The 19125-nt window shown below is 35.2% G+C and overlaps 2 protein-coding genes across 4 annotated transcripts; both read right to left on the reverse strand.

The window, feature by feature from the left end:
• Window positions 1-15: 15 nt before the first annotated feature.
• Window positions 16-11279, reverse strand: LOC136223531 (uncharacterized). Of its 3 annotated transcripts, none has more exons than XM_066011583.1 (10): window positions 11083-11279; window positions 9873-10035; window positions 9589-9772; window positions 7410-7480; window positions 3968-4105; window positions 3785-3876; window positions 2591-2862; window positions 2080-2165; window positions 1816-1917; window positions 16-433 (listed from the first exon to the last, which is right to left on the reverse strand). In XM_066011583.1, exons 1-10 carry the CDS (start codon window positions 11154-11156, stop codon window positions 272-274), a joined length of 1344 nt encoding a protein of 447 aa, XP_065867655.1. In that variant the 5' UTR covers window positions 11157-11279; the 3' UTR covers window positions 16-271. The 3 variants fall into 3 exon arrangements, with proteins under 3 accessions (XP_065867655.1, XP_065867657.1, XP_065867656.1); XM_066011585.1 differs by having other exon boundaries at window positions 9873-10009; window positions 11083-11266; XM_066011584.1 differs by having other exon boundaries at window positions 9873-10024; window positions 11083-11266.
• Window positions 11280-14986: 3707 nt separating this feature from the next.
• On the reverse strand, window positions 14987-18415 carry LOC136223254 (protein GAMETE CELL DEFECTIVE 1, mitochondrial). Its single transcript, XM_066011158.1, has 4 exons — window positions 18174-18415; window positions 17206-17972; window positions 16029-16218; window positions 14987-15624 (listed from the first exon to the last, which is right to left on the reverse strand). The coding sequence occupies exons 2-4, from the start codon at window positions 17922-17924 to the stop codon at window positions 15406-15408; spliced, it is 1128 nt and encodes a 375-aa protein (XP_065867230.1). The 5' UTR covers window positions 17925-17972; window positions 18174-18415; the 3' UTR covers window positions 14987-15405.
• Window positions 18416-19125: the final 710 nt, after the last annotated feature.

A 19125-nucleotide genomic window follows, 5' to 3' on the forward strand; every position in this document is an offset into this window, starting at 1 on the left:
CAAAACCTGTTCTACAAGGAAACGGCAGGCATTTCATTCATTAACTTCAAAAATTGTTCTACAACTTCTCTTTCTTTCTTCACTCAATTGTAAATATACAAGGAAAAATGCCAAGAAACTTATAAAATTACAAACCACAACTCAATGGAATGAGAAAGGCCATACATTTTGTTGATAACAAACACTTCAAGGAACCCATAAATAAATAAACAAATAATAATAAGTTATGAGAAGGAAATTAGTACGAGGCTATGAGAAAATTACTTCCTAGCTAGCTAGCTAAGTGACTGGGGGAGCTGTTGAACATAGTATGCCACATGTATGCTCTGGAAAGTACCATCTCTAGCTCTTGGTGTGTCCAGTTCTGCGTCGGAAGGTGCTGGAGAAACATCACCAGCTCTTGGAAATCCAGTTTCTGTAGCTTCTCAGACCACTGACCAAAATTACACCACCCGTTAAGTCAGTTAAATATGTCTCGAGTTAAATCTTCCGGCACAGAGCCATGTTGCATAGTAATTTTCATTTTGTACCAATTTCAAAGACAGACAAATTTACAGTATCTTAGAATGGACAAATCATTCAAAAACCCCAACCTTTCAGTTTTTTCAACTTTCTATAATCCTCAAAATTTCATAATCCAAATCTAAGCAAACTTTCAAGTTCTATGCAATCCTGTAAATTTCATCAATTTTAGCATAACATATTGGCATTGGCAAAAACTTAGTCAGTAGGGAGAATAAAAGTTGTCAACATAAGCCTTGCTATATGAGAAAATAATCAAAATAGACTTGTGGGTAAATTGCATAAACCCAATCCACCTTTTGATAAAATTTACTCTCAGAATCCTCGTTCTGTAATGCCTAATGACAAAATAAAGCCTAAAGTTTCCTATTTTCTAATTATAGCATATTCTTCTAGTTTTATCAGTTCGTTAGCCTATACTATTGCAATTGATAACTATTTAGCCTATTAATATTATACACAAAAATCCTGTTAATTTGTTCTCATTTATAATACTAAGAAGCATGGAATATTAGTCTTCATTTTTTCCTAAATTTCAAATAATAGTTGTATTAATTGGTTTCTAATAATTGAAAAAGAAAGAAAGAAATTTACTCAGAAATGGATAAGTTAAGAAAGATCATATCATTTGCTATTAGTATTAAAAATAGATAAAAAAGAAATCATATTTATTTCTCCTATGATGGCAATTTTATAAGTTATATATTATTTTTTATCCAACTCCCTAAAAGAGACTAAAATTTGTTCTCAATTTATATGTTATAAATTATAATACAATTCAAAATTGATGAAGTTGAAAGATGAAGAAATTATTGGAAAAAATAAGTACAGGGCAGGACCCTTTTTGTTGTTTTGCCCCTTCTAGAAACGTATTCCATAGCTTTCTTAGTATTTACAATTTTTAGTCCTTCCAATAAAGTATTATAAATCTATGTCATAAAACAAAATTTCTAATTCCATAAATTCTTAGATATTTTCTTTTGAAAACGAATCAGATTTTTTGTTTTATTTTGAATGAAACTGAATTAGATATTTTGTTTCATCAGTCATCACTATATTTATTTTTTTAAAGTGCAAGTAAAACATAAGATGTTGACCGTTTCCCTTATGACAAAAGTTTTTGGATTGTCCTTCAGTTTTCTCATTATCTAACAAAAGGAGTAGAAAGATTTTTTTTTCAGATAAGCAGAGGAGAGGAGGAAGGGGAAGTAGTTGGGGCACCTATAGTGTTTATATCATACCATAAACCTAAGCATATGACATCAGTACAGAGGAAGTGGTTATGACTCTTACCGTCAAAAGAAAACTGGCATATATGTACACAAGGAAATCTGGCAGCGCATCTCCTTCAGCTAGATATGTGTCCCACAGGCGAGTAACAAGATGAAAAGGGATCTAATGACAAAAAAAAAGAGCAAATTAATTATATAAATCACCAGAGCACAATAACTGCAAAATTCTCTTAGTTAAAACTGAAACTTGATGATTTGGTTGAATATGAAAATTTTGAAAATGTATGACTAGATACAATTATAACAGTCCAATGTGAAACCAAACCTCGCGTATTAGAAGACAGTTAAACCAGCGAAAAGCAAATTGCAGGAATTCAAGCCCTTGCTCTTCCATGTGCCTCGAAACAGGTTCTGGTACAATTAAAAAATAACCACTCTGAATACAACTAATAAAGAAGATAGCTTCTATTATACATATATACTGAGAATTTGAGATGTGAAAGCAGTGTGAACCATTGTGCAAACAAAAGCATATCTAGTAATACAAATCAGCTTGATAACTTTGATGGATTTCTAAAGGACAAGGAATAGGTCATACCTAACATTGACACAAGGCTATTCTTTATACACAGTAATAGTATTACTTAAGATATCTTTAAATTCGTCATACGCTCTTTTGGTCCTCGACCAAGAAAATACAAGTTGAGTCGAAGACATAAAGATAGTTTACAACATAGCATTATTCTGTTAATAAGGAGTAAATATAGAATGGAAGCATAGATTAAAAATGCAGACCCTTAAGAAAAAGAAAGAAAGAAAGAGGAAGTAGTGTTTACCATCAATCCGTCTAACCAATTCCTTCAACTTAAACACAAGCCTCTGAATCCCTGGTTGAGCAAATGTATAATGGTCTTGCATGCCGTCTAGTAACTTCGATAGACACCAATAACAATCAGCCTCTACATCGGAGATCTTATCTGGAGATAGATTAGATATAGACCAGCCTTCTATGTCTCCTTCTAAGTATTCGGACAAGAAAACAACCAAGAAGGGTGTGGCAAGATCATTTATTCCCTGAACATATCCACTCGCAGGATGTCGTATTGCCCTGGAAAGAAATCAACAGGCACAACACCCTAAGATAAAACATATTGCCACTAGAATAACAACGAAGTAGTATAGTGAGGTTATTACAGCAAAACCAGTATATAAGCAGATTCTTCCGCTGTTAAAATATCAATCTAAGAAAATTTCAGCAACAGGAAAGACCAAATCTCAAAACCAAAAGATGAATATTTAATGCAAGTTATAAAGAGCAAAGAAGGTGATGTATGCCAAACATGCGAAGAATCCAGTATTTTCAAATAAAAGTTAAGTACTGAGATATCTCTCTAGTATTCTTTCTCATAAATTATTTGATAGGCAACTATGATCCCTGGCATCTAGTTTTCAAAAAAAAATCATTAGTTTCACATCCTTGAGGTGTCAAAATGCCATCTCCGTGGTCAAATATACTTATCAATAAGACAGCAATGAAACTGAATTCCAGATTCCATGCATGTCCATTTAATTCTAAAGAATGTTAGTGTGCACTGATCAATATGTGATATATGCATCTGGAAAATTTTTGCCAATATAACATGCGCTACCAATCTAGCAGTTAGGATTTGCATGTGGTAGCATTTTCACTCTCCCTTCAAAGAAAAACCCATGTACGCATCTAATAGAAGTTTTAACCTTTTTAAAAAAACTTGAACCTGTATTGAATTTAATACCCTTCACCAATAAACAGAATCAATATTTAATGTGGATGGTAAGCTTGTGGGAAATCCCTACCTAAACTAGATGTAGCAAGACAGTAAGCAATATTTCTTTCAAAAATATGAGCAATGTCCTTCAGAAATAACAATGGACAATTGGACACTATCTATCATTATTCAAAGATCAAACTGGAGGGCTATATATATATATATGTATAAAAAATCAAATCATTGTCAATAAAACATGAAAAAATATGATTAACATCTAACCATGTATACAGAATACGCTCCAAGGACTTTTGTACTTGTGCTTGCTGAAAGAAAGCTACATCAGGTACTGTTCTAGGACAGTCAACAGAAATCTAAGAAGAAAAAATAACCAATTGTCAAGAATATGTGTTGCTATGATATATGATTAGCAACACTAAAAGTGTCCCTTCAATCAGGAAATACCTGGCGAAGCATATTGATCTCATCATCTGAACGTTCAGTATCTGGAATGTCATAAAACTGAGCAACACAATCAAGATACTCAACCCGCTTCCTCCTCAAAATCCCCTCCCTTCGATCTGAATTAGGTGATGCATATCCCTGTTGTCAGTTCATATTTAAATTCAAAAACAAGAAAAGTTTGTTCACAGAAAACAATTCATAGTTAAAAGTTAAGAGGCAACATTACACCGTCAGATATAATGATTACTCAGACATGCCAATCCCTAGTAACCAATATGTGCACAAGTAAATATAAAAGTAAAAAGTTATTGGAACCACAAGAGCATAACAAAAAATAGGCACATCACAGCTCCCAAAAGCTTAGTTCTGCAGGAGTACTTAATAAAAGCAACCATATGGCATAATCACATTACACAAGTGGAGACCATGTCAGATTTTGCAGCAATAAATGGGTGATTCTCAAGCAATCATATATAATCATTTTGTGTAGGCTATATACAGAAGCATATTGCTTCATCAATTAAATTCATCTTACACCCATATGGAATTGTAAGCAACTGCAGTTGAAATGAGAACAAGATGAAAAAAATAAAAAAGAAGGTTTAGCCCACACGATAATAACATATTTAAAACAGACTTGCAACTAAGCTATTATTACATGGTGACATAATCCACTTGAAATTAAAGAAAAGTCTATTGCCAAAAGAATGGAGATTGAATTAGCAGAAAGACTAGAACTAGCATAATACATTACAGGATATATGGCCCTGCACAAATAGGAGAAGAAAACATAACTGAGACGAGACTGCCAAGTTTCATTCAATTTATTACTAATATAAGCCAGCCTCTTTTAGACAAAAGCCCATCTCAAGCTTAGCATTAACAGAAACAAATAATGTCTAAAATTAACAGAAGAAAAAGATTCTATTGCAATTTATCCTCCTAAATTCCAACTCTTCAGGTAATCTGATTAATGTTTATGGAAATAAACAAATGTTAGAATAAGCACAATTAAAGTTCAGACAGAATTTAGTTATTTCAATGAGGATTCATGATTTTATTTTAACCCACACAACTCAACTTTTTTGAATTGTATCCACTTCGATATGACAGATAAGGATGTCTACTTCATGGATGTAAAAACGTATAAATCTAACCAGAACATAGTTATTAAAGGCATATAGTTATTAAAGGCGCACCTGAGCTACAGAAGGTGCAGTAAAAAATGGAACTATATAACATAAATGAGAAAAAGTGATAAATTCTAGGGATAATGGTCAATTTTGTCTCTAAGGTTTAGGAACAGTTTGTACAATTTACTAGCAGAATTTGTGAAAGTTAAACTGCAACTATACCATTAAATCCACAATGTACCCATTTATGTCATACACAAAAGTTATTGTCATAGTTATTAAAGGCGCAAGGCGCACTAAGGCGCCAAGTGGTCCTGGAGCCTAGGCTCAAGGCGCAAGGTGAGGCAAGCGCCTTAGAAACACGAGGCGCATAAAATAAAATAAAAATATATACTCTTTTACTAGTTAAGCATAAACAAAAAAAAAACAAAAAAAAAAAAAAAAAAAACTCATACAAACAAAGCAAAACCACATAAAAACATAATACTAAATCATAAATGCAAAAAACACCAAATTAAGTTCATACTTCATAAAGACACGTATACTTAACTTCTTAACCTAAAGTACCTAACTATAACTAATGCTGCTAAAATAACCATTCATTGTCAATCAAAAAGAACACACAACAAAAACTAATAATCATCATCATCAAGATCATCCTCCAAATTAATATGGTCATCTCCATATACTTAACGTGACTTCTTCTCCTAACATATACTTAACGTGACTTCTTCTCCTAACATATACTTAACGTGACTTCTTCTCCTAATCTTTCTCTATTCTTTATATATTTAATTATGACTGGGACGTTTCATATTCTTATTTAAATTAAGGGTTAAGATTAATATTATTTAGGGTAAATTCCAAAAAAAAACCCTGTGGTTTCACCGATTTCCAAAAAAACCCGTGTGGTTTGTTTTTACCAAAAAAAAGGACTGTGGTTTGCGCCGTTACCCGAAAAACGGAAAATGGGTTAACACCGTTAAAAATGCTGACGTGGCAAAGGGTAAAGTTGGAAAAACGATTTTTTTTTTATTTTTCTTTTTTCTTATTATTTTCTTTTTTCTTTTTTCTTTCTTTCTTCTTCTTCTTTCCTCCTCCTCCTCCTCCTCCTCATCTTCTTCTTCTTCTTCTTCCCCTCTCTCTCTCTCTTCTCTTTTTCTTCCCCTCCAAAGAACCGACACCGCCACAGAAGACGCAGTAATGATGCGAATTCTCCAGGCTTTAACCGCCATTATCAAACACAAAGCTTCAATTCTCCTCACAGATCAAGCCGTCTGCACAATCGTGAACGCCTGTTTTCAAGTGGTTCAACACTCGTCAAACAGAGCAGATCTACTCCAAAGAGGCGCGAAATACAGGATGAGAGAATTAATCGAAGCGATTTTCGCGAGATTGCAAGATATAGAGGTGAGAAACGAGGAGGATTCAGATACCGATAACGATGATATTGATATCGGAAACTGTATCGATTCAGGATATGGAGTCCGATGTGTGATTGATATTTTTCACTTCTTGTGTTCGTTGCTGAATGTTGCGGAAGTTGTGGAGACAGAAGGGGGAATAGGGGCAGGGCGTACACACGAGGGGCATGTTCAGATATTTGGATTGATTTTGATAAGTTCTGCAGTTGAATTGAGTGGAGACGCCATTGGTTCTAGAAATCTGGAAATTCCAGATTTCCAAAATCGGAAATCTGGGAATTTCCAAAAATCCGGAATTTCCAATTTTACCCCTCTATTTTAACACTGTTAACCCATTTTCCGTTTTTCGGGTAACGGCGCAAACCACAGTCCTTTTTTTTGGTAAAAACAAACCACAGGGGTTTTTTTTGGAAATCGGTGAAACCACAGGGGTTTTTTTTGGAATTTACCCTATTATTTAAGTTAGATTAGTGGTTGAGATTAATAAAGCAGTTATTTTAATAAATAAAAAAACTGTAAGAAAAAACTAAGTAAAAACTGTCAGGAGCACCAGACTCACAGCGCCTCAATTTTAAGGTACAAGGCTCAAGACCTTGAGCCTTGCTCGAGGCGCGCCTTTAACAACTATGGTTATTGTTCGTAACTGCAATTTCATTTGGTGGCTTACACAAATTTATAAACTCCATCCTCACCTCTCTCTCTCTCTCTCTCTCATCTTCTAATGGCATCAATGCCGAATTATCAGTTCCTATAATATATGCTCTGCCTATGCACTTGTATGGAAATAAGAAAACAAAATGAATCCAAGTTGCAGTTGATACCATGAACATCTAGTCCAGTTTTAAATTGGGAAGGACCAAATATGTGTAGCTGAGTAAAACTTACCAAGAGAAGCCTCCAGATGTTGGGGCGCATATATGGTGGTATACCACTCCAAGCTAATTCTCGCAATCTCTCTGTCCAGTGGAAAAAGAATGTAAAGGAAAATGGAAACGTTATAGCACATGAAGAGCAATTTCTATTTGTAAAAAAAGAAAAAGACAAGAACAAAAAAAAATATCAACCGAAACCTCAAAAATCATATGGCAAGATGTTGCAAGTCATAATCAAGAAAATAATCAGACAGCAAGCAAAAATAGCATAATAGTGGCCACTGCTCATGAACATACATATTAATATATAAAAGTGGGAATGCCACCAGTAGAGAGATATAAAATTAAGAATGTCGGTAACCCTCTTTTGCAACCAAAAAACCAATAACATATCAACAAAAGTGATATTTAAAATAGGCACAAGCTTTAGTGCACTAATTCCTGAATTGCATATTATATGCGTCATTGGTAAATTTCTTGAATTACATATTAGTTATAGATTTTGTACACTGCTGTCTAAATCCAATGCAGAAAGAACCCTCCTATTTTTTTATCCTTTAAGTCATCAACGTAACCTGACTTTGAAGCATATATACATTCTTTCATACAGAAACATCATTGCCTACAGATTTTAATTAGATGTAAATGCAGAACTAATAGAGTGTTAAAAGTCTGAAATGGGCCACTTTCAAGTCTTTGTTTATTGAGTAGTGTTAAATAGTAGATCATGTCTTTTTGAATTCTAAGTCTTCTAAGACTTCCTGAGTCTTTGGCCTGCCTAACTAGGAGTCCCAACACTACAAGAACACCAAATATCTGAAAGAGTATATGCGAATAATGATGTATCAGCAGTCTTTCCAATGACTTGATAAAATGAAGTATTAATTAAGGCCTACATGGCTCTAAACTGTCCCTCTTCCTTTATCTTTGCATTACTGTTTTCTTGATCAGCAGCTGCATCTTGACATTGATTGAACCATACTTAGCTATGTTAACTCCCTAACAGTCTTGTTTTTGTACGTGTACATCTTCCCTCTCACCACACTAGAGGCTAGAAATAAGAGCAGCTAGGATATCTGATACTAGGAAGTAAACAAACAACCAATGTCTGTTCTTATTCCAAAGGCTAGTTAAAATGAACTAGAGATGGAAAAAAAAATGGTAAATGGGAAGGACAGAGAAAGAACAGAAGAAAATTACTTTTGCTTGTATGGTAAATAACCTAATACTTATAAGTACGGCCTAAAGTTCAAAAAAGTCCAAACCTTTTCATGAAATTACTGTTTCAGTCAAGTTCTGTAATTTTATGAATTCATGCTTAAAACTTTCGATTTGGTATCAATTTTATCCAACAGACAGAAAAATTAACTAAATATTGAGAAAAAAACGGAAAAAAAAAAGTTTGAGCAACTTGTTAAGTTCAGCCAACTTTTTCATATTAATAGCATTTTTTCGCAATTCTATTCAGATTTAGATGACATTTTTACACTTGATATACCTTTATTGTTAGATCATAAGTGACACAGATTTAAATATTACAAATACTAATTAATAGAACTTATGAAAGAACTCAGCAAAAATTTAAAAGTGTGCAAGGGTTTGCTCTTTTCAGCTAACAGGCAATTTTTCTATTTTGCGTGTAAAGGCTGAAACTGATGCAAAGTTGAAACTTTTAGGCATTAATTGATAAAATTAAGACGATTGGCTAATAGTTTAAGTGCACAAAACGTTTGGCTCTTTTTTTTTCCGTGCCCTTTGTCCGAAAAAGAATGAAGACAGCAATTTTTTCATAATTGACCACAAACAAATATGAAATATGTCATATTGTTGATACAAACTACAAAGGGTACATTTGGGAAGCATCCATAGGAAAATTTTCTACTACCAGTCTCAAATTGGATATACAGGGCTCATCTAATAGACGGATGTGAATTGATTAATTTTTGTTGAAAACAACTAAAAAATCTCAAAGGAACCAGTCGTCGTCATATAACACTAAGTTGTTTATATATAACACTGTTTATTATGGAAAAGCAAACTACTTAGTTAAAGACCATATGTTCTGTTACTTTGGCAACATTTAACTTAATTATGTTATCTTATTGCATTCCAACTTTAATTAATGTGACATGAACTGAATATAAATCAAAAGATGATAAATAATATAAGGCAACTACTTCACTGTAAAATACCTAATATAACTGTTGTTCCTGATAGCTGCCGGGTGAACTTTGTAACTCGTGCAGAGTCAGTAGCTCTAGCACCCATGGGCGGCTTGTGAGTTTCTTTCGATGTAGCCTCAACACTGAAAAGTGTAGGTTTCAACCTATTTGCAGTTGCACTATTATTCGGCATGCTAGGATCTTGGGATTCAGACTATAGGAGAAATAAGGACACCTTATAAATTCCACTAAGCTATAAATCAATCATACCAAAAGACAAACACAAATTGATAGACTGAGTATCAATTACTTACAATTAGCTCTCTTGATGCTCCCATGCGATCACTTGTGCCAGCATCGTTCTCCGATAAACTCCTTTCAAAAATGGGAGAACGTTCTTGTGAGCTTTGACCTTCTACTGGATCTGTTCTCCTGGTCAGTAATATTTTACCTGGAATACTGCGACCTTTAAGCAAGCTTGATCGCAATAAAAGGAAAAAGAAAAAGGTCAAGTGTCATTGGACACAGCATAAAAAAAAACGTTAAATAAAACATTTAATAATAACCACTGTGGTCAGAAAGGCACCTTCAAACTGAAGAATGTCAACAACATGCATCTCAATTCTCAACTTTACATAATACAATATGAAGCTTTTCAAGCACATAAGTATATACATAAATATGGATTGACACATTACAGATATAGGGAGGAAAAAAAGAGCAATAATATAATTCAAAGACTTGCATCATCAAGTGGGGAAAAATCACCATCTGTAAGCTTTAAAATAATCATAAATAACAGACATGGAATTTTATCCAGTTAAATTTGTCTAGTTTTCTTTCATGTAGCACACGAAATCTCTCTTGAATGCATCTTTTCACATGTGCCAATGTTTTCAAGACCTAAAATTTCAAGCATGCATGCACATAAAAAAAACATATTCTCACAGAATTCAGCTGCTAGAGATTATATATTATGTTCTCATATTGGCATACAAGCGCAAAAACAATCAATAATACTTCATTTTTCAGATGTTAAAACATTTCTAATACATTTCACAATTGCACGGCTTTTTCAATTCACTACAGACTGGTCATAAAAAGCCAAATCCACATCAGTGTTGTAGCCATAGAATCAATTCTCGAGATCCAACTTACAGAACTTTTAAACCGACTTCTAAGCAACTAAAGCTATTCATAAGACACTGCCAGACTCGTAAGCCTAATTTAAGAGATCCGTGCCTTTTAATCTAAGAATAGCCTAGAATAAGTTAAAGCTATGTGAAAAGAAAATGTGAATGCTTTCGATCTTTAGCTATTAGCGAACACCACAAAGTGTATGATAATCGCATAACAAAGAATCGAAATGCCCCATCCAGCCAAATTCAGGAATTAAATACTGATCAGAGATCTAACTTTTTCAAATGGATTCATTAAGTGAAAACAAGAATCAATTGACAGGAAAATTGAAAATGAGAATCGAGAAATGAGAGTTAGAGAGAGAAGGTGAAAATGGAAACACACCCTTGGACATTTTTGAGGGTCTGATTGAATCTGGAATCGAGACTCGAACGGTTGTCGATGTCGTTGTTCTTCATGGCTTTCTTCTTCTTATGTTGGGTTTGCTGTAATTGTGCTATGGAGGAGAAGAAAGAGGAGCAAAATCTGAGTTGTGCTTCTACTTGGTCCTTTTTCTTTTCTTAATTTTATCAGTCGCCACCACTTACATAAAAACTCCAAAATTTAACTAAAATATAAATGAAAATTATGTTTTTTTTAATATAAGATTTATGGGTTTGAGACTCGTCACGGCTCGAGATCTAGTTTAAACGATTTGAGTAGCATAATTTAACGATCAGCCCAAAATTAAAAATAGGGATAATGTGTAAAAATATTTTTAATATTAGGTATTAATCTTATTATTTCCACCCTACATATACATCATATTGTAGACCTGGCAATTATCGTGTTCGTGTCGTGTCATTTCGGGTTCGTGTCAAAAAGAGTAAACCCAAACCCAACCCAAAAACTTTCGTGTCAAAATCGTGTTAACCTGTTCGGGTTAGTGTCGATTTCGTGTCGTGTTTCGGGTTACATGTAATTTTGTAATGCATATATATTAATAATAACTCTTAAAAATATAAGAAGATATGGTACTGTCTTTAAACATTTTATATCATTTTTAGATTAGTATGTAAACAATAAGTATCAAAAAGTTCGATAATATCATGTTAGAGAGTCATGTAATGTGTTTATAACAATTTAGGAAATTCAAATCAATATTTGCAATTAATAATTATAATTTTATTATCTTTATTAATAAAGTGGCATAAAAAACACGAGAGAATATAACAATAATTTTCAATATCCGTGTCATTTCGTGTCGTTTTCGGGTTCACATATCAACACTAACCCAACCCAAAAATTAGCGTGTCAGTTTCGTATCAAACCAAAAATGACCCATTACCTATTAAGCTCAACACTAACACTAAAAATCCGTGTCGTGTAATCGGGTCGTGTGTCATTTTGCCACCTCTACCATATTGTCACTCGTCAATAGATGAAACCTTCATGATCACGTCTCTGCCGAAGCCGGCGGAGGATGAGGGCGGAGGCGATTCTGCCTTCATGGATACAAGAGAGACAATCTCGTATAAGGACTCGTTAATTGGAAACCAAAACATGGAGGAAATCCACGTATCCAAATATTTATTGGCTGAAGGGTTAATATCGATTTCACTCTCGAACCCATTGAAACCTAGCTTCGTTGTGTCCCCTGAAACTCCTCGATACACGGCCCACCCTGTGGTAGAAAGCACTCATCATTAAGGTGCTTGGCAGGATTGTTGGTTATATTGCTCTCAAAAAGCGCACAATGGAGCTGTGGAAGCCTAATTTAGATCATGGATGTAGGGTATGAGTTACATATTGTTCAGTTTCATGATTTACAAGATAGGGAGAAGGTCATCAGAGAGAGGCGATGGGTTATCCAAGGTCATTATCTATCTGTACGCACTTGGTCACTGGATTTCCATGCAGCTTCAGCAATAATTGCGTCAACATTAGTGTGGGCAAGATTTCTGCACTTGCTAATGCAAATGTACGATACTGATTTTGTCATGGCGTGGCAAACTCTATAGGAAAGGCGGTAAAGGTTGACAAGAACACCTTGAAAGCCTCAAGGGGAGGATTTGCAAGGGTATATGTTGAAATTTACTTGCAGAAGCCTCTTATTGCTGAGTTCGAAGTTAATAATGTAACACATAGGATTGAGTATGAGGGCTTACCCGTGGCATGTACCAATTGTGGAATATATGGACATTCCAGACTCGTTTGCTCGCTTCCTAGTATCTGCCATCTAGATACTGAAAAGCATGGGTCAAATCCTTTACAAGTGTCGAAAGATGAAGACGTAGTGAAGGATGATGCGGTAAAGAGCAATGTTACTAATAATGATAGTGAATCGGAATATGGACCATGGATGATAGTTCCACGTCGGAGATATAGCCCAAGGACAGATAAGCTGGCTCAGGGATGGTAGTAAACTGAGTACTGTTGTTGGCGTCCCAACATCAGGGGGTAATATTGGAGAAACACAAGAGCCTTCGAAAGATAAAGGGAGGGGACCAATGCTGACGGGATCAAAGACAACTATAAACCTCATTCACTATTAGATCGGGAGTTTCGCGAAGTAAAGTTCTAAAGTGAAACCAAATGGTTAAACTGCACAGTCCTTTTCGTGCCTTAACTTCGGAAAATGAAAGCACTCGAACTGATATTGATGATTGTGCTGGCCCTCCAAACTGTGTCAATCGTAGTCGAGCAGATCAGGTTAGCATTCTAGCTTGGCAAAATGAAAGAGGTAACTCATCTATTATGATTTTTGGAGGGGATACACATCGAATTACAAGCAGCAGAAAGGATATGGCAGGTCCGAGCAATACCGCTGGGAAACAGCCAATGGTGATACAGGCGGATACATTACAGTCCGTGAGCATGGACACTTCGACTCTGAGGTGTTAATTGTTCTTCTTCGCTCTTTTTCCTTCCCTTTATTCTGCATATTATTTCTTGGAACTGCTTTGGTGCAGGTGACACCGAATTTCTACAAGCTTGTCGGTATCTTATTAGAAAAATGATCCTGATATTTTAGTTTTGATGGAAACAAAGCTTCCAGATACTAGAGTTATAGATCTCTGCAAGGAATTGCATTTTCGTGATGTAGAAGTGGTGGAGGCTAAAGGGTTTAGTGGAGGAATATTGGTCTTTTGGCATGAGTTGAGAGTTTCTTTGGCTGCCCATCAAGTGAATGAACAGTTTCTTCACATGGTAGTAACAGTACTAAATGGTAAGCTGAATAGTCTGAGTTTTTTTTGCAACTTTCTCTTATGTTCGCCCTCAATGACTTTCAAAAGACAGTATATGGCTGATCTTCTATCCTTAAAAGAGAATGTAACCCAATCCTGGATAATTACGAACGATTTTAATTGCATAAAGTCGGCAGATGAAAAACAAGGCGGATCGTGTAGAACACTCAATTGATGTTCGGTAATTGCGGATTGGGTCAATAACATAGAGCTTCTTGATCTGGGGTTTCAAGGTCCCCGTTTTACTTGGTTTCGGTGGTCATTACCACGAACTCGGGTTGCTTGCGAACTTGACAAAGGTATGTGCAACAACAGCTGGCGTGCACTTTTCCCAGAAGCGTCCATCCGTCACCTTCCTAGGCACTGGTCAGATCATTGTCCGATTATGCTATGTGCACAGAATATTGAGCCTCCTGCTATATCCAAACCCTTCTGGTTCTAGGCAACATGGCTCCTCCATGGTAACTTCCCTAACTTTTTTTGACTTAGCCTAGTCGTCAGACAAGACATGAGGTATATTGGTTTTGGAAGTCTCAAACTATTTCAATGGTGCACTGCTACTATTTCAATGGTGCACGAGTTAATTGATGAATTGAAGTGTTCAAAAATGGCATAAATGAAAAGTGTGTTGAAGGTGAAGCAGTAATTCAAATTCCTATGAGTAGGAGGTTGCCTAAAGATGAACTCTACTTGCCAACAACTAGAAATGGAGAGATTTTAGTTAAAACAACATAGTTTGAGGTTTAGAAGAAATGCACAAAAATTATGATAAAGCCTCCAGCTCAAATTTGTTGTCAAATCACCCAAAGCAGTTGTGGTAAAGCTTCTACTCAACATTTTCTTTGGAAAAATTGCCACAATGTTTTACCAGAAGTAAATCTTTAGAATAACTTTATTGAAATAAAAATGAAATGCAATGACCATTTTAAACTAACTCCGAACTTTAATGACGATCGATACAATTAACCCAACTAAACTATGCTTGGGAATTAGTTCTCAACCAGGTATAAATTAATGCAAACATGGTTAAACTTGAATAATAAGACAACATCCCAGTAAAATTTGTGTTCAGCTTCTTTTTCCAAGTTACATTGGAACAAAAATTTATGCAAAAATGCTTAAGAATCCACCTTTCATGTAGTCATTGGCTTTGAATCTTGCAACAGAAAAAGTGGAGTTACTCTTATAAGAATATTTGGTTAAAGTTCCCCTCTGTTCTTGGTAGTCGGCAAAGAGTTGAATTTCTTGTGTTCAAATCTGACAAATTTCAGCTTCAAACTACCTAATTTACCTTCCCTTGCTGTGCAAAGATTCACAAAGATTCTTCTCCTACCTCTAAAACCAAAACCTTACCTGGATTACAACATGTAAGAACAATAACACAACCATCCCTGCCTATTTTATTTTACTTTTTGCTCCTTTTCAGGTGTGACCAACAGAAGCACATTAGAAAACAAGTCTAAAGGGCAAAAAAAATTCATCAAGGAAGAATCTTGCGTCTGCGGCGGGGAGTCTCTCGCTTCACATACATTTTCTCCGTCTCATTCAGTGGTCTGCTGGATCCATCTGGTAAGCTTACAAACTTCCAGCCACCGCCGTCTCCACGTTTCCCCTTTGCTCCCATTTTCTCAACCGTGTAATTCCAGCCCTCCGAAGGACGCCGCCTGCTATATTTATGGCACTTCACCTTCCCTGCAAACTGTACATGGGAAACACAAGGTATGACTAAAATTAATCACAACTGAAAATCAATTGTTTCCAAAACAGAACATGTAACACTGATTTTTCCAACCCCTCCTATCCCTGGTACTGTACATATATTTCCAATGGAAAAATACCATCCATGTTTTAGCTTATAGCATCCAAGTTCAGTCACCTGAACTTAGTGCTTCAGAGAGAGTGAAGTGATAAGGCAGTTAGGTTGGTAGGTGATGATTTTTGAGATTTAACTGGGTATTTGAGAAACAGGATAAGGGGAGGAAACAGTTAAAAAGGATACCAAAATACGAAGAATTATCACAAGCATTTAGCATCCACTGTCAATTTTCAGTCTCTCTTTTTCCCTGGTTAATGCAGGGAGAACATGAAAACAATGTTACTCACTTTCATTTTATTGAAGTTCATCTTCTGGACAAACTCTTGATAGAGCATCTCATCCTCTTTCATGGATATATCATAATGGACTTCATCTGGATCTTTGATGGTACCATCCCAACCCTCTGGCATCACCTTAAAATCAGGCTTATAAGGAAGGGATGCCACATGAAATTCACGATCATGCGAATTAAAAAATCTGGAAAATGAAAAGAGTAAATCTTATTAGAGATAAAAGTTGACATCAGTGTACAATTCCATACTATTACCTACATAGTAACTATATATTTTGTGAATCTTCAATGCAATAAAAACTTTCCTAGAGTTTAAATTGAATATTTTTTTTTTAAAATCCAGAACTATAAAGCAATTTTACTTTAAACCCTACATCTTAAATTATTTCAATAAACAGTACCATCCAAAGACAAGGCTTACACTTCACAATATCATTCAATTTTCATGCTTAGGAATTATGGACTACTTGGATAGGCTCTTAATAGACAGCCCCTCTATATCTCACTCTATAGTGTTTTCTTCCGCATGTTAATGTTCCTTCTCAGTGGAAGAAGACATCATATTACCACTAACGATGAGTAAGCACATCCTAGAATTCAAGAGAAAGAGAAGCTACAAACTATGCCTCATTGTTGAGCCTGAAGTGACACAATCAAAAGCATCTGTCTCCATTCTATATAAGTATGAATTCACAAAGGGAAAGGGCCAAGCGGGTACACCATCAACGACAACAAAAGTTCCGCAGCCAGCTGAAGCAATTTTGAAGTTAAGGCCAGTAGTTAAAAGCTTTTTTGTACTTGTCAATGATAGACATTTGGGATAGTAGATAAGGTGGATTTATAGCCTATACATTAGGGATACTCAAGCAATAATATTATCAAACTGCCCGCCAACGAAGTAAAAAATGAAGGAAAAACATGGATATTTTGTGCTTAATTCAGTATGTAATTCATCAGCATCATAATCTACGTCAACCTAAGTTTGGAACCAAATGCAAGAAGGAAGATAAAAAAATATTCTAGTACTCCAGGTTGGTATGAACACATAAAGCATGGCAAATATTCTAATCAATGCAAGTCCTTAAAAGTGGCACAATGCAGCCATTTCCCTAAGACAGAATTTTTGGTTGCACTCTATAAATTAGAAATACTTTTAGATTTATATATCTTACTCTGGGCAAGTATCAAGCAAGAGCTCAACGGAGTCATCCAAGGGATGACCAAGTTTTTTCTCCTCTTCTTCCTCAATTTGTTTCAACCAAAGAATGGCATGCACCCGCTGCCTCATAATCCTATAGTCCTTAGCCAGTTTCTCGATTGTGTAGACTTCAGGGTTCTTCTTGTGCAAGCGATACATCTCAGCCTTCTCCGAATCCTTCAAATAAGATCCTCTTGCACCAGGCTCCCTTACTTGCTTCAACAACACACTTATCTCACGCATCCTGTCACCCCATCCTTCTACAAAATCCCTTGATTCTTTGGTCGCTGAAGCAATTTCTTGCATTATTCTATCATCCATGTCTTCCTCGTTTTGCAAAGTAGAGACATGTGCAGCCTTCTCAGCATTCAACCCACCAACTGTAGAGCTAGAATCTATCTTTTGACCCACGAGCTCCCCATCAAAATGATCCTTCGTAATTCCGGTTGACCACGAAGAAACAGAATCCCAACCAAAATCATCAGAACCAGTCCCACCAAACGATTGGCCAACCACATTCCCCCAGTCATTTCCCCCTTCATTTCCATTACCACCTTCTGAATTAGCTGAAAATAAGCGTGCTCCTTTCGTAACAACAGGTGCAGTTGTTCCTTTCACAAACCTAACAACATCCGTGCCACTACTTAGTGACACTGAGGAGAACCGTGATATAACCTGGCGAATATTCTGCATACTTCACAATACTTATTCCCAAAGCAAAATTAAAACTCTTTGCCTATCCTGAAAGCAAGAAAAACTTCACCTTAACCATCAAATCAGGCAATATCACTACCTAAATAACGGGCATACGCATTTAGAAATTTTGCATTTTGAATAAGAGACATAATAGATCAAATTAAGCAAAAACAAATATTTTTGAAGCTGATGTGTAGAAAAGAAAAGGTATCAAGAGGAAGACTGTGATTGAAATATAAATCTTACATCTAAAAGCTCACACCCAAGTCTTGGAAAGAATTCTAAGCGTTCACTAACATGCGCGAAGTGAAAAGAGGCGGTGCGATAGCGAGACAAATTGGATCAATGGAGGCTTGAGAGTTGAGGGAAATGAAACTTTTCTGGGTTTGAGAAGCGATTTTCAGAGCCTAGACTGTGACTGTGGCGACGATGAGAATGATGAGCGGTAGAGAGAAAAGGAGGGAGACGCCGTAGGGTTTTCTGATCCTATTTCCTACGACGTCGTTTTCGTATAAATATAAATATCTATATATATACTATAAAACAGTAACGATGGAGCTGAGGTGTCGACTCCTCGATTTTTGTTGATTAAAATAATATTGATTAATTATCATTAAATATTTTCAAAATGTTTTTTTTATATAATGTGATAAATCCATAAAATAACTAATCCAATTATTTTTTTTCGTAAATCAAATGTTTAATGAGATAAATCCATAAAATATAATGTGATATTATCATTGAATATTTTCATTTTTTTTATATAATGTGATAAATCCATAAAATATCTAATCCAATTTTTGGTTTAATGTGATAAGTCCATAACATATAATGTGATATTATCATTAAATATTTTCAGTTTTTTTTATTTATTCACTTTAATTTATTTGTTGCATTTTTCACAAAAATGGGCTCAACCGTCATCGCCGTTTGAATCTACACCTTCATCACCAGCACGTAGACTTTTTTTCTCACACAAACACTATCGTTCCTTATCTTACAAATTCTATTCGGTATATCACATTACACGGTTTCAATCAGTAGAGTTGTATTAGAACTAAACTTCAGTTAGCTTTTCCAAATCTATCATAAGATTTATATATATATATATATATATATAGATATATACCGTGCATTTCAAATCAAAGGAGCTGAAGTTGTTAGCTTCTTTCAAGGTTCTCATGGTGCATTTCTGATT

The sequence above is a fragment of the Euphorbia lathyris genome, chromosome 3 (assembly GCF_963576675.1).
Source record: "Euphorbia lathyris chromosome 3, ddEupLath1.1, whole genome shotgun sequence".
Lineage (NCBI taxonomy): Eukaryota > Viridiplantae > Streptophyta > Magnoliopsida > Malpighiales > Euphorbiaceae > Euphorbia > Euphorbia lathyris.